The sequence below is a fragment of the Panthera tigris genome, chromosome D1 (genome assembly GCF_018350195.1).
Source record: "Panthera tigris isolate Pti1 chromosome D1, P.tigris_Pti1_mat1.1, whole genome shotgun sequence".
NCBI lineage: Eukaryota > Metazoa > Chordata > Mammalia > Carnivora > Felidae > Panthera > Panthera tigris.
Genome location: NC_056669.1, coordinates 87,342,543 through 87,358,387, shown reverse-complemented (window position 1 = coordinate 87,358,387; position 15,845 = coordinate 87,342,543). Strand labels below are relative to the sequence as shown.

At 50.5% G+C, this 15,845-nt stretch overlaps 1 protein-coding gene across 2 annotated transcripts in view; it reads right to left on the bottom strand.

Moving 5' to 3' along the window:
- NAT10 (N-acetyltransferase 10) overlaps window positions 1-15,845 on the bottom strand; it is a 39,690-nt gene that overhangs the window by 1,793 nt on the left and 22,052 nt on the right. For both annotated transcript variants that reach the window (XM_007082045.3, XM_042959490.1), the window contains exons 13-28: window positions 14,623-14,747; window positions 14,018-14,168; window positions 13,647-13,743; window positions 12,447-12,563; window positions 11,510-11,611; window positions 11,341-11,415; window positions 10,436-10,552; window positions 9,503-9,636; window positions 9,242-9,290; window positions 5,852-5,948; window positions 5,663-5,773; window positions 4,592-4,764; window positions 3,973-4,092; window positions 3,505-3,603; window positions 3,061-3,134; window positions 2,070-2,153 (exon numbers count right to left, since the gene is read on the bottom strand). In XM_007082045.3, coding sequence (XP_007082107.1) covers window positions 2,070-2,153; window positions 3,061-3,134; window positions 3,505-3,603; window positions 3,973-4,092; window positions 4,592-4,764; window positions 5,663-5,773; window positions 5,852-5,948; window positions 9,242-9,290; window positions 9,503-9,636; window positions 10,436-10,552; window positions 11,341-11,415; window positions 11,510-11,611; window positions 12,447-12,563; window positions 13,647-13,743; window positions 14,018-14,168; window positions 14,623-14,747 — 1,725 coding nt within the window. The remainder of the gene's footprint in view (window positions 1-2,069; window positions 2,154-3,060; window positions 3,135-3,504; window positions 3,604-3,972; window positions 4,093-4,591; window positions 4,765-5,662; window positions 5,774-5,851; window positions 5,949-9,241; window positions 9,291-9,502; window positions 9,637-10,435; window positions 10,553-11,340; window positions 11,416-11,509; window positions 11,612-12,446; window positions 12,564-13,646; window positions 13,744-14,017; window positions 14,169-14,622; window positions 14,748-15,845) is intronic.

The window sequence follows — 15,845 nt, the reverse complement described above, 5'->3', positions numbered from 1 at the left end:
TTTCACCATCTGAAACATTAATGAGACAGAACTGTTCTCTGCAAGCCTACCTGCACGCCAGACACTGTGCTGGGGGGAACATGCCGACCAGTTCCTGCCCTGACCGGGCTCTTCCTTGGAGGAATAAATCTCTCTTAACACCTGAAATCTGAATTCCCTTTGGATTGCTGTTCATTCTCCCCTCCCACCACTCAAAAGCAGACATATTATCCCACGGACCCTGTGGATAGTCTCTAATACAAAGCAGGACTCTCCCAAGAACACCCTGTAATACTTTCCAGCGTGGTAGTATTTTATTTTTCCTAAATGAGAGAGAAACCGAAAGGAGTAGGAACTCAGGTTACACGTTTCAGCTGGCCAGGGGTGGCCTCGCTGACAGCTTAGTACCAGAGTCATTCGGCAAAGGACTACCACCTTCCTTCCCTTTTACAGGTTAAAGATTCTCTCCAGTGGCATTTCATCCTAGGAACAAACACCTCCCTATGACGAGAGAGCAAACAGTTCCATCCACAGACCACTACCATCACCTGAACGAAATGACCTCTCAAAAAAGAAAAGCAAGGCCTCAAAGAATACGATGATAGGTATCAGTGTTTTTATCTCCAAGAGTAGAACTGATTCAGAGAACTTCAAGCAGATCTGCCACAGAGGCCAGTGAAAGCAGGAGGCTCCTCACCAGCAGTGACACAGCCAAATGGCAGGAAAAGCCAAGCTCTGAGGGACGAGGAACCAGCGGGGTCCACACCAAGCACACGCCCCAGCCTTTTGTTCCAGTCAAAGCCACCATGCTCAAGGCCAGAGCCATCACAGGCCCTGTGCGTCATCTGCTATCCTGGCCAAACCAGAAACTAGGACACGATGACAGTGAGCTCTCGTGCCACATCTGAGAGCATCCGGGGATTGAGGCTGGCAGCACTGCTGGAACCTTCAAAATGCCACAGTAACTTTATGGAGACTGTAGGAGACAGTATCTGATTTCTGGGATCTATAGTTCCTAGAGTCACAAGACTTCTTCTTTCCAAATCTATCCCTCAAGGGAACCTATCCTATGGCAACGCCAAGAACTCACCTCCCCACTAACCCCAAACCAGCTGTGGAAGTTCATCTCCAGAGGCCAAGGGCAGGGGAAACCTCATTCTCCTCCCCAGGAACTCCAATATAGGTTCAAGCCCGAGAAGCCATGATCTACAAATGCCCCCCTCTGCAGAGAAGCAGCTGGAGGGGGAGGTTTTCAAGCAGGGCCTCCTGGGATCCCCAACTCTTCCAGGTGGGCCCCAAGGGGGAAACTGTTTTCACAACAATACAAACACACTGTCTGCCCCTCACTTTCACTCTCACAGCTGTCCAGTCTTCCAGAAGCTACGAGGTGTGCGATGGCACCAGAATGAACGCAGAAGCAGAGGAGTCAGCTGCTATTAACCCAGACAGCGTTTGCAAAACGTAAATGTACAACAATGCCACTCTTAAGATTTTTGTGGGCAAAGGCTATTTTTCTAAACAACAAAACCATAATGAGTCCATGATTGTTAATTCTGGATGAATTTTTTAACATCTCAGTTTACTTCTAACATGGAAAATATTGATAGATATAACCCTCATAAACAAAAGTCCTTTGGGGGCCCTCAATTTTTATGATGCAAAGGAACTCTAAGACCCAAGACTTGGGGAATCGCCAGCTTCAAGCAAGGGGAATACAGCAGGTAAAACTCCAGCCTCAGCAGTGGACACACCTGGTCCTGACCCCGGCTCAGCCTCTTACTGGCTGGATGCTTCTTGGGAAGTTACTTAACACTCTGGAGCCTCGGTCACTTCATTTTTAGAGCAGTGCTGGTAATAAAGCAGCCACCGCCGTTGTGAGGGTGCACAAGACACCACACTGATGCCCACAAGAGCCCCATGGCCCTGCCTCGTCTGTAGGAAATACGATACCAAAGGAGCTACCCTCAAGGAAAGAGTAGTGATTTCGTCCCTCAAAGCTTTTGCTTTGACCTCCTATTTCCTAATGAAAGTCACTAGAGGAGCTGAGAGACCAGAAAGCCTCTCCTGCCAGAAGTCTGTTGGGCCCTCACCTCTTCAGGCTGACAATGGAGGCATTCTCCCCAGCTTTGTTCAAAACTTCATTCCATTCTTCATCATCTCCACGGATTATGTATCTAAAAAAAAAAAAAAAGGAAAATCTCAAAGCCTGCTCAAAAGAAGATAGTGACAACATTCTCAGCAGACATGGCCCATCACAAAGGCCCGGCCAGCCGCACCAGCGTGAACGGCAGAGGGAAGGGGCACTTGCACACTAGGGAGCTTCATGGGAGCAAGGAGGGCCACAGGGCCTGCCAGGAGTCATACTCTCACTAACTGTCCAGCAGGGGGAGCCTCCTATGGCCCCACAAGCATCTTGCTCACTCCCACCTCAAGAGGCATGGTGCCCACAGGCCCCGGAATCGTGCCTCCCTGCCCCACCTCGCCCCACCTCTCTCAAGCCAGCAGCCCCAGCAAGTCAGGGTTTTGATACTGTGAATTGAGGGCAGAGCTCAAAACCCTGCCCAGGGACCTCCAGGGTCCTCCATCTCATGTGTCCAACAACCACCATTTCTAAAGGACTCAGTCAGGGGGCTACAGGTCAACAAAGCTCAGAGAGAGGCCACTAATTCTAGAAACTTCATTTACATCAACCCACAGAGCGGATGACACCATTACAGCTGAAGCTCAGGGGGACTAGGAGTCCTAGTTCACAGAGGGTTCCAGAACAAGGGGTTTTGGTTTATTTGTAGGCAGTAGAATCCTTTCTTGAATCAAGTTTACATGTAAAAGCCAAACAGAGAAAAGCAGCTATTGAAAATGGATGTTCATCAATTAGCACCCCTCCCTGGGGACCTGAGGGAAAATCCTCAAAATACGCAGAGTGAGTTAGAGAGGTTTTAGCTGTTTGGCTTCTAAAATGGTGCCATGTGACAGCTGCCAGGGCACCCGGATGTGGATCAGAAGGGAGCTGCAGACAGGTCCCCAGGGTCCTCAAGGCCAAGGCGGAGCCTCCACTCCCCATGAGCGGCGCGGGGGCCTTACTGAGAGAGGTCCATGTTCTTCAGCTTCCCCACTTCTTTCTTGTGTTTCTCCTGGAATTCCTTTGCTGCTTCATCCTGCGGTCAAAGCCCCAGAGACAGAGCAGGTCAGAGCGGAGCAGAGGACAAATGACAGAAAAAGAGGGCACGGTATCACTATGAGAGCAGATAGCTCCTTCTCCTCGGTTCACCTCCTCCCCCGCCATCAGAGGCAGCTCTTACTAAAAGAATATCAAATGTGTGTTTGCAAAAGCCTGAAAGGACAAACAAGCTGTCAGTAGCAGTGCTGGACCGCCTGCACGCATGCACTCAGGGGGGCATCGCACGTCGGGGAGCGAGAGCGCGAGCACACGCAGGCCAGGGGGACTCCGCTGCGTCAGGGCGGAGGACTCTCCCCCCAGGGCGACGGGTGCGCCTCCAACATTCTCACGCTTTCAGCGGGTCCTACCAGGTCATCACTGAGGGTCTTCATCGTGGGCTCCATAACCACATCCTTCACTGCCGCCATCTGCTCCTCAATGGCCCTCTCCTGCACTTCATTAAATAGCTGCAAGACAACGGCCGAGAGATGAAGCGGAGCGGCAGCTGGGACCCCGTCACTCACTACCGAGTCACTTAGCACACACTTCACATGGGCAAGAGTGCACCCCTTCATGGTAAGAGTAGAAAAACACAGACTGGAAGATAGCAAATTCCTAACAGTGGTGCCGCCCCTGGGAGAAAGCACAGGAACATTCCATATAGAGCTGAAGGCCCCTATTTCTTCGTGCGAGAGCGAGAGTGAGTGAGTGAGTGAGTGAGTGAGAAGATCTGCAACAAATACGGCCAAACGTTAACATCTATTTGTTTTAGGGCAGGGAGTGAGTTTGTTGAATTATCTGAAACAGATCAAAACCCTGCCTTCAGATGACATTACCTTCACCACTTTGCGGATGATCCGGTTGAAAAGTCCCATCAACTGGCCTGAGGGCAGCTCAATCTCCTTTTCCAGCTGATCCACAGACTTGTGCTGGAGGCCAATGCCTAAGAGAAGAGCCTGGAGGATGGAAAATCTGCTGGAGTGGCCACTAGGACAGGCCCTTACCCATTAAAAGGGCACGGAGAACCAGTCACTTTCTTTTGACCAAAGCTATCTGCCACAAAATATCGACTGGTATGGTCTGTTCTGGCATCTTCTCTTTCACCGTGTTACTGAAACCACCAAGAAATGCTTCCTCCTCCTGAAATCCCCAAACTGATTATCCTGACAAACAGCTGCTTCACAGCTGCATTTTAAATTACACAGTGCCCTTGAACCTCTGCTAAGGTAGAGTTAGAATCAAGGCAATGTGGTGGGGGGGAAGAATGTGAGTTCAAACTGCAGCTCTTCCTCTGACTGTATGGCCAGGCACATGAGTCAACTTCAGAGCCCAAGTGCCCCCCCACCTGTAAAACGGGGAGAACACTACCCACCGATCAGAACCGTAAGGAATTAAATGCACAAAATTACATCAGAGCATCCAACTGAATGGGCACACAAGCAGCAGATAACCTACTGACTGGGCCGCAGACAGGGACAGGTCCCCCAGCTGGTTTAGGAAATACATCCGGGAGACGGCCGGGATCAGGTCCATGATGAGATGATAGTCCACCATGTTCCGTGAGTACATCTCCAGCCTCTTCAGGTCATAGGGGAGGAAGAGGGCTTCCAGTTCGGCTCGGCACAGTGCTGTCCAAGCAACAGAGCCAGACACGTTAGAGCAGCCGGACGTCCTTACAAGGCCTGATGGGGTTCCCAAGTAACACACAGCGGTCCCCTGGTGGCGCCCTAACAGCTGCTCCTCCACAGGGCTTCCTCTGGGCCAGCCCTGACCTTTCTCTTGCCAAGGGCAGGCAGCCTCAGGCCACGCAGGGAGGGCGGACGGTTGGCATGTCACCCTTGCTCAGAGTTCCACACCAGCCCATCAGACCAAGGAAAGGCTCCAGCGTCCCAGGGATAGAGGAGCACAACACTCCTTCCCCACTTTGCCACTTCTCCTCAGGACCCAGCTTCACAGAAAGTGTGTATGCTCTGCCCAGTTTGAGGAAAACAGATTTTTCCATTAAAATATAATTGGCAAAAAAAAAAAAGAAAAAAGAAAAGGTGCACACACATACCCAGCAGCAGAAAAAACCTACAGCTATTAATACTAATGACCCATTACACTTTTTAATATTTTAAATATTCCAACGGAATTTACATGTCCAAAGCATTTCCCATGTGTCAGCCACAGGAGAAGGAGTACATATTCTTATTACAAATTTCATGAATGAGGACACTGAGCCTTGGAATTGAGCTGGTTACCCTAGCTCACAGAATTTAAATCAAGTTCCACAATTAACTAGCAATATGAACTTATTTGACACCCAAAGTCTTGTTACAAAGATGGAAAGTATTGTGGGCGCAGGTGCCCCTAAGGCAGAGCGGGGCCAACTAGGACAAGGGCGGGAAGGGGGGTCAGCGGGAGATGCAGGCCGGGGGCCCATCCCTCAATTCTTAAGCCAGACTTCCTGGACCACCACGCCCACCTCCTGCCTCCACAAAACCAAGCCACTACCAGCCCTCTGCGCCAGTCCTCGAGGCTCACCTGGCTGTGCTGGCTTCCCGATGTTCCTGTTCTGAATGATGTTCAGAGCCAGGGGAGGCGAAAAGGTGCCGAACTGGTAGGACAGCAGGGCTAGGAACCGCCTTCGGAAGTCTGTGGAGGACAACCGCACAGAGTCAGAGGTCTGGGGGCCGCCTGCCTGTCACCTGTCTCCCTTCTACTCTAATTTACCTTTCCAAAAGGCCGGGAGCCAGGCTCCCTGGTCAGCCTCATCCTCATCAGTCAGTGTCTTCAGCATGATGCACGAGTGTTCTCCAGTCAGGTCATTCTGGAAACACAAATGCCTACTTGGTACCAAGAACACCCTTTTCTGAAGAAGCTGTCATTGTTGAAGGGCAGGAAAACACAGCGCTTCCAGAGGCGTCTCCTTCCTCTCAGCTAGGAGAGCCCCCCACGCACTGCCTGCATGTCCACACAGCCTCAATTCCTGCATAACAGCTTTCAGAGGCCCCTCGGTTCTGTGACTTCCTAGCAGGTGCCACAGGAGTGGAGCAGAGCGGTTCAGATCGTCCGAGCACAAGGTCTGCTCCAGACCCATGGAAGTGAGCCACTCGCACGCCATCAGGTCAGATTCTGAACTCTGAGTCATTACAGCTTAAACTCCACATGATCCAATCAACAGGTTTTGGGTAACTTACAACAAAACTCCCTGCCCCAAACCTAGAGTTCCCATACTGGCAACCAGCTTGCAAATGCAAGTTTCTCTAGGTGCTAAAATAGTGAACATAGGTCTTTACGTTTTTATTACATAACAACCACAAACCCCACACAATAGAAACATCTACTGGATTTTGACCAAAGAGCACTCACATAGCAAAATACCCACACCATGTCACAAATGAGTGGCACACCGCACAAGAGCACAGGGATAAACCGTGGTCTATGCTGAACTCAATGGTCTGCACAAACCTCACAGCCGACCAGCAAATTTAAGCCCAGCCTCAGCCCCACTCACTGACAAGGACCCAGCCCACCTGGGAGCTGCTCTGCCCACACAGAAGCAGCCGAACACCCAGTGGTCTTCACCAGGCCCACTTTAAACTCTCAAATGGGCACCGCCCGTGGAAACTGGGGGCTTTGTGCACTCCAAAACAATCAAACCTCCAACACCCCTTCTCTCAGCCTCCCATCTGGGAAAACAGAACTTCATCCTCCCAGCACCAACCCAACCAACTGACCCACACCTTCTGTGCCCAAACTCTCTGCCTTCCCTGTTGCTGTGAAGGATGAGGTGGCCACCTCACCCCCTGCACCCAGGGTCCTACTCCCCCTGCCTCGAGGTCTGCAACCAGCCCGTCACCTGTACTACGATTTGTGTGATCTCTACAGAATCATACCCTGCAGCAAACAACCATGTTCTAGAATCTCCCACCAGATAAACTCCCCTGAATGCCAGTCTCCCTGCAGCTACCTTGTTTCTCTACCCCTTTTACTTCCCATATGAATCATCTATTTCCTCACTTTGCATTCTCTCCAGTTAGGATGAGCCCTGAGCTCTCCAGGAGCTGCCTTCCTTCTAATCACCACTGTCCATTGACCATTTATTTGTCCTCAGCTTACTTGCTCTCCGAAAGCCACTAAGTCCCTTTCTTGAAACACTGGTTAATCCTGGCTTCTGACACGCTCCCCAACTTTCTCCTCCACCTCAAGGCCACTCTGCCGTCTCCTGACTCATTCCTCCAAAGGCTGGACAGTCCAGGACGCACCCTCAGTCGACTTTCAGTCCAAGCTTTCGATAACTTTTAAAACGTACTCATTCACTGAAAAGTATTTACCGAACACGATACCACACGTGGTAGATGATATTAAGTGCTGGGGTTACAGCTGTGAAGAAAACAAAGTCCTTGACCCCGGGGGGTATATTCTCTTGAGAATACGCTCCCAAGTTTCCATCTCCAGCCCCAACCTCTACCTGGAGTGCCAGACTCCTGCAGGCCACCGCTTGTCTCTGTCCCCATCGGGCATCTGACAAGCATCTCCCACTGTGCCAGGGCATTCCCGCTGTCACCTCAACCTGTCCCTCCCCTGGCGGCTCTTCTCGGCAAATAACACCTCCATCTCCCAGTTTCTTACTGACTCTCAAGCCAGAAACCTAAGAATTATCCTCGATTTTTTTTTTAATGTTTTATTTATTTTTGAGACAGGAAGAGACAGAGCATGAACAGGGGAGGGTCAGAGAGAGGGAGACACAGAATCTGAAGCAGGCTCCAGGCTCTGAGGTGTCAGCACAGAGCCCGACGCGGGGCTCGAACCCACGGACTGTGAGATCATGACCTGAGCTGAAGTCGGACGCTCAACCGACTGAGCCACTCAGGCGCCCCATATCCTCGATTCTTTTGGTTCGCTCATCTTGCAATCCAATCCTTCAGTTCTAGTCAGTGTCACCCCCAAACATGCCCAGCCTCGGCCACTTCTCTCCATCTTCACTGCTTCCTCCTCAGCCCACACCCCATCTCTCATCCACCCACATCCTCGCCTCCACTCTTGGGCCACCACCATCCACTGTCTACACAGCAGCCACAGCTCCTGAACACCTTCCTCCAACTGGAGGGAAGAAAACAGAGTCCCCAGCCAATGACCCACGCCAACCTTCTTTTGTCGCTTTCAAATCACCGATTCACTTCCACCTCAGGCCCTGCACTTGTTGCTTAGAAACATATTTTTCAGGGTGCCTGGGCGGCTCAGTCAATTAAGCATCCAGCTCTTGATTTCAGCTCAGGTCATAATCTCACAGTTTGTAAGATCAAGTCCCGCATCCGGCTCTGCGCTGACAGCAAGGAGCCTGCTTGGGATTCTCTCCCTGCTCTCTCTGCCCCTCCCCCACTCACTTGCAGGCTCTCTAAATTTAAAAACAAAAAAAAAAATAATAAAAATAGAAACACCTTTTTCTCTAGGACCGTCCATGTGGCTAGTGCATTATGCTCAGGGTCCAGTTGGAAAGGCCACCCCTCAGAAGCCTGACCACTCAGTACGCTACACTTCCAATTTTTTCTTCACGGCACATAGCGTAACCTAAAAAACTTCTCATTTCTTCACTTTCTTGTTGCCTAATTCTACCCATTAGAAAATAAGTTTTGTGGCTTACCTTACTCATTGCAGGTGCTAGATTTTTTTTTTAATGAACTCTCAGTAACTCTCTCCCTTCCATAATAATCCTCCATGGCTTGGTCATCCACGTAATCACATCCCTCCTTCACATACCTGAGGCTGCGCATCTGCAAGCCTGTCCTAAAGACACTGTTACACTTTTCACAAATTCTAGGAGGCCCCCAGGCTGCAGGATTCCAGAATTTGACGAACGAGTCCACACGCACTTCTGCCATTTTACAATCAAGCACAAAGCCAGGTACACACCGAGTGTGCACCACACAGTGGGGGAGCGAAGTGTGTGATCGCATGGCCTTGAAGTGGCGATGGCTGTTTTGGTGTCCATCAGAATAAACCTCTTGGAGGCAGGGCACACGTGCCCAGAGCATAGCAAGAGGCACCTGGGCTCCATATAAGGACAGACCTGTCACCAACTGTAACTCCAAACCCACACCCCTCCTCCACCTCACTCACCGGGGTCTGTCTCAGATACACAGGAACAAACCCAGCTCGCTTCCAGAACCTGCCAAGACACAAAAAGAGCAGGTCACTGTGCGCACCTTCTGAGACTGGCCGGCAGATGAAGACGGGAAGGGCTGGGCAGGGGTGGGGGAGTGGTCAACGGAACTGACAAACACACCAGCTGGAAAGGCAAACCCAGTCCACAGAACGCTCATTTTCAGGACACCAAGGCCACGGGGTGATGTGAAAGAGAAAGAGCAGGCAGACCCTTACTTGAGGAGCCTGGGGGTCAAGCCATAGGACACACCCAGGTAATCCAAGCGCTCAGCAGGCCTCTCATTCAGTTTGAGGAGTAAGGGAGGCAAGTCCTTCCGGGGAGTGATGACCTCTTCCAACAAGCTGACAGCCTACAGGATGCCAGGAAGAGAACACAGTCCACCCAGTAAAGGGAGAGGAAGCTTAGTAACATTCCCAAGCACCCCTACCATACCAGGCTCTGACCTAAAGACAGTAAAAACTGGGACAGATTTCTCTGTTCCCTGGATTTTAAAATAGAGGCACACCACTCAGTCCAGTGATCATTTCCAAGTATACCAAACACCTGGACATGCATGAAACCACACCGCTCCAAACCCAGAATTCAGGAAAACAGCCACGTGATTTAAAGAGAGACAGAGGTGGGGTTCCGAAGATCCAGTTCTGTCATCAGATGGGTCTGGGACTTCGGAAGTAACAAAGTGCTAAGCCGGACCTTAAATATAAGGCCTTTCCCCACCTCCTGAACGGGCTACTGTGAAAATCAAGTGAACGTGTGTGAGAAGCCATCACAGTTCCTGGCGTTTATCACCTTACCAAGAAAGACACAACTTCCCTTAGACCCGGCTCAGTGCTCGGCGGCTGTAAGCTGGAGCACGCAGCGGCATTACCTAGGAGCTGAGACACAAACCGCTGGGCCCCACTCCTGACCCTCTGAGTCAGCATGACTGGGGGCAGGGCTTAAAAACCGGCATTTTTTAAATAGGTTTCCAGGTGATGCTGATAATGCTGATCCGAGGTTCTCAACTCCAGTGGCAGCTGGAGAAGCAAAAGCTTCTCCAAAACAGGAGGAAATCTGCTGGTGCTCAGACAGCCCAGACCACTAGACAGTTCTAGATGCTCCTGAGAACTATCCTCCAGGAACAAGGAGCTCGGCCAAAAGATGCTTACCTCGCTGCTGACGGTACGAATTTCTTGTGACGTCTCAAGGACCTTTTCCTCGAGACAAGGGAATCTGCCCTCAAAGTACATCTGCAGCAGCTGCAGAGCTCGGCTGCCGTAGCCCATCTGTGAGCAAACATGGAGGGAGACAGACAAGGAAGAGAATGTTCTCAATCTGTCTAAATCACCTCTACGTCCCTGAACTTCTTCCAGAAAGCCTTCACTCTGAGTCACAGTACACTTGGCAAAGAGAATTAATGAAACCCCTCAAAGAGGTCCAAAGAGAGACCCTTAAGAGTGAGCATGCTATGACCCTCACTCTCACACCATCTAGCCTGAGCCTGAGGATGGCTGGCTGGGCTCTCTGATCCACAGACTAGCATGCCCCAAACTGATGTCTCCACAACGGACTCCCCAGTGGGGATTTCTTTTTTTTTTTTTTATTGTTTATTTTTTGAGAGTGAGAGACAGAGTGTGAGCGGGGGAGGGGCAGAGAGAGAGGGAGACACAGAATATGAAGCAGGCTCCAGGCTCTAAGCTGTCAGCACAGAGCCCAACACGGGGCTCAAACCCACAAACTGTGAGATCATGACCTGAGCCAAAGTCAGACACTTAACTGAGCCACCCAGGCACCCGGGCAGTGGGGATTTCTAAGAGGAGATAACGGTGAAAAATAGGTCAGGTTCACAAGAGCTCTGTCCTCACAAAAGAAAAGCAAGCATATACAATTGTCCTGCCCACTCGCCACCCCCAGCCCCAGAAAAACTGTTCATGCCAGAGGAGTTCCTGGAACTGCTTATTCCTTGACCAGCCTTCCATTCATACCACCAAATCCACCTGCCCTCACAAGCTGCTAGCAACACGGCTGCAACTAATGAAGCATCGGAGGTTTGAGAAGCATGAGGACACATTACCCCTTGATAATCCGGGTGAACAGCAATGCGAACAACCCTTCCACCTGAAAGGCCACCGAAGTCTGGGTCTTGGAACTGTGTGGGAGACACAGGGCAGTACGTGAGCAACAAAAAGTCCTCCAACACCGCCAACTTCACTCACTCAGCCATACCAGGGAAAGTGCAGCACCTGTTCGGACACGGTCCATGGAATCAGGTCCCCCGAAGCCTTCTTGCCTCGAGACAGGCTATTCAAGATGGACTGGCGAGAAATCTCCCCCTCCAGGCACACCTATGGGGGAAGCAGGACAGTGTAGACAGAAAGGCCAGCCCAGGTACAGAGCCCACTCACAGATCATCAGCATTCTGCTAGTTCCCTGACGAGGCCAGCTGTTTCCACTCCAGTTCAGGCTTCACCCTGTAACTGACTTCCATTTTCAGTGGAACAGTCATTACTCTGCCCCAGGAGCGACAGGACACTGTCATAACAAGGTAGAATACAGACAAACTCTGGCCCAAAGCACAGAAACTACACTAGAAGAGGGTCTCCACACAATGTGCACATGTGCAAACATCAATTAAGACACGGGATGCTCATGCAGCTCTATATGAAATAGTGCAAATTCACGACTCTAGTGTCTATAAAAGGAGAATGGTTATACACGGTATGGTACGTGCATAAATAATGCAGCCTTTAAAACCTTTAAAAACTACAGAAATTATGAAAAAAATAAAAACTACAGAGATTATGAATATTTGACACACTGCAAAAAAAAAAAAAAAACCCCAGACTACCAAACACTATGATCCCATGTTTCCATTTGTATTTTCTAATTTTAGAAGTACACATGTTGCTTTTGTAATAAGAGGAAAACAAACAAATCCTGTTTTAGGAGGAGCTGTAAATCAAAATACGAGCGGCCAGTTCCGACTTTCATCTATTCACCATCAGTGGGGCTCTGGGTTTCTGTCGGCAGTGGTTCCCTTCCACACATCCTAACTGTCTGCCCCGGATGACCCAGCTACTTGGCTCCGCACCAGGAATCAACACTCCCCCTCCCAGGCCACAGTTACTGAGCCATTAATCCTTGATTCCTAAGTGGTTCTTCAAATGAATGCCAGCATACCTGGATGACAGCAAGCACTTCGGGAAGGGCATTCTGGGTGGGGGGCACAGGGGGCAGGAGGCAAAACAGAAGGTGGGCAGGCGCATCAGAAAGCATCTGGAGATCGTTGGGGGAGTTCTGTGGGGCACAAATACGGGTCCATGAGAACCACTCCTCTTGTCCTTTACTCAAGAGGCCACTCCAGAGTCACTGACTGGAGCACCACCTTCCCCAAAGCCAAGTGGCGAGCTGAAACTTGGGGAAGCTCTTTTCCAGCATCTTGGCCGCCAGCCTGAGACCCTCCGAGATGGCCTATGTGGGACTTTGCCTCAAATGTTTGCTGTCATCTCTCCACGAGCACTGAGGCTGCAGAGGGCAGAGGACTGCCTAGTTAGCACTGTGTAGTTCACAGCGGGGGAGTGAACTTGTCATTTCCCAGAGAAGAGGCTATCTCAAGAAAACCTATCACCACTTCTGGCACCAACTCTTCAGCCTCCCGTTAAGGGGTGTTCACAAAAATGCTACCTAGACACTCAAGAAATGTCCTTCCCAATGTGCCCTTTAGTTTTGAAGACTCTCAAATATTCTACATTCTCATCCAGTGCTCCTTAAGAATAGCCCAGGGCGGGGAGTCCTGGGGGGCTCAGTTGGTTAAGTGTCCAACTTCGGCTCAGGTCACGATCTCAGGGTTTGTGAGTCTGAGTCCCACGGCAGGCTCTGCTGTTAGCACACAGCCTGCTTTGGATCCTCTATCCCCCTCTCTCTCTGCCCCTCCCCGACTTGCGTGCATGCATGCTCTCTCTCTCTCTCAAAAATAAATAAACGTTTAAAAATAGCCCAGAGGTAAAAGGCTGGGCTGGGTCAGTCAGCACCACCAGGTAACAGCTGCTACGTCATCTGAGTCTATCTGATCAACAGACAAGTGAAAGATAGAAGAACCCGTTTGAAAACAGGCAAAGCTTTCCACCCTCCCCGCCCACCAAGCATGGAGTTACGTGCAGGAATCCCACACTCCGTGTGCAAAGCTAGGAGCCCAAGACAGGCCTGAACGACCATGGGAAATGCAATCCCTCTGGCAAGGTCAGTGGACCTTGACAACATCAGGACATTTAAGTCCCAGTAGAATAGTCACCTGAGCCACTGGGGAATACAAAACATGGAAACCCGGTAAAGGGGGACTGTCAGAGCTGCAGTTCACCCACTTCAGCCAGCTGCAGTTACCTTGTAGTGAGAAGCCACATAGAGGGCCATAAGCCTTTGGAGGAAAACTTCGGAGGCCTTGTGGTAGCAAAAGAGAGTATCTCTGTTAACGTAGTAGCTGGGTCTGGAGTTAAGCAACCAAAACAAACCAAAGAGAGCCCAAAATAGGACACACTGCCTCCAAAAGGAAACCTGGATATGTAGGTGTCCCTCGGATTAGAAGGAAGAGCCCTGTGTCCTGCACAGAACACATTAGGGAGGGAACAGAAAGAAAATGGAGAATGTCTAACTTTCCCCTTCTCCTTCGAGCAGCAGCCTATGAAACAAAGGGCCAAAACCGAATTCTTCCATCACCCCCCTCCCTTCACCGGGCACAGAACCCGGGAGGATACAGCTCGCAGGCCTCAGGCAGGGGGCAGCCTGAGACTATCCGGGGGATGTTGAGGCAATCCAGGCACAACAAGTCGTTCAGCCACTGCTCCACCGCGTCCCCGGGGGCGTATCGGATGGACTCCTGCAGAGAAACCTCATGCAGCGTTCGCGCTGCTCCCCGCAAAACACACACACACACACACACACACAATGAGAAACAATTATTAAATGTGTTTGTCTAAAAGAGCAAAGCAAATGTTCTACTTTCTCTTTGTCACCTGATGCCCACATAAATACAGCTTAAAGATTTTAACTGAGTGGTTTTAAACTATTCTGGGGGATGTTCCATTTGCCATGACACTGATCCCACAGGGATCTAAGTCAATGTGACCATGCCCTAAGGCAGTAACAAACAAGGGCCCAACCCAGAAGGCCTGGGTCAGTCTCCCATCTGGTCACTGGCTTGCTATTCCTTGGGGAAAGCAATTCTCCTTCCTGGGGACCCAGCCTTCGTGCCTGACAGTATGACAGTTTGGTATCGCCTGTGGTGGCATAAGGAGATGATCCAGCAAGAGAATCTGTGGGGACCTGCCATGGACGGGCCCATTGAGCGCTCTGGGGGTACCTGATGCCAGTCTGGCTGTCGCTGTGGCCTTGTTTTCAGCAGTGGTGCTGATCTGGCTCTGGGCACTCTGTTGACGGAGCTGCTGAATCAGCTTGAGGGACAGGGACCGGCCAGTGCCCTCGTAGCTAGGAGCAAAAGCAAAGGCCATCAGGCATGAATGAGGTTCCAAATCTACTCTCCAGGAGAGGACAGAGGACCACCTCCCTCATCCTGCTGAAATACCAAGCTCCTGCTCGCCGCTGACAGCCCCACTGCCCTCTAGACTTCCAGCAGGGCATCCATACACCCAAGGAGGCAAGGTGGCCAGCTTGGTGGCTCAGCTGGGGGCTGGCAGTGTGGCTCAAGTGTGGCACATCTACTCAGTACCTCTGGGCAAAGAACTCATCACTCACTTTTAGCCTCATCCTCAAAAGGGGATTATTCTACACACCTCACAGGATCATGCTGTGAACTGAAAGGACTGGAAAGATGATGTGTAAAGCATTCAGCATAATGAGCTGGAACTACATTAAATGGTCCGTGAGTGAGAGCCACTGAAGCAACATGCTTGAAGGCAGGCAGAGAGTGCTTCCAGTTTGGAAAATCAAGACTAAATAAACCAATAAACCACCACTTAGTAATTCCTTTCATCACTACTTTCACTGAAAAGGTGACATAAAACAACTTAACAAGAATTTTGGAAAAAAAGAAATCATCAGATCACTGAGCCAGCTCTTCTCATCTGGATTTCCTCCTTTAGTCACAGGCCCAGGGACCACAGGGGGCAGACTGCTCAATGGGTTTGTTTTTTTAAAGTAGGCTTCATGCCCAGTGCAGAGCCCAATGTGGGGCTTGAACTCATGACCGGGAGATCAAGACCTGAGCTGAGATCAAAAATCACATGCTTAACCGACTTAGCCACCCAGGCACCCGGGTCTTTTTAATCCAGTATTGCAACACTTCGTAGTACTCATTGTGGTCATATTTCAAAACTGTATAAATACTTCCTCTCACTCAAATACTATTTTTAAAGAAGAATCAAAAACTTGGAATTTTGGGGGCACCCAGGTGGCTCAGTCGGTTAGGCGTCTGTCTGACTTCGGCTCAGGTCATGATCTCACGGTTTGTGGTTCGAGCCCTGCATCAGGCTCTGTGCTAACAGCTCGGAGCCTGAAGCCTGCTTCAGATTCTGTGTCTCCCTCTCTCTCTCTGGCCCTCCTCTGCTCATGCTCTGTCTCACTCTC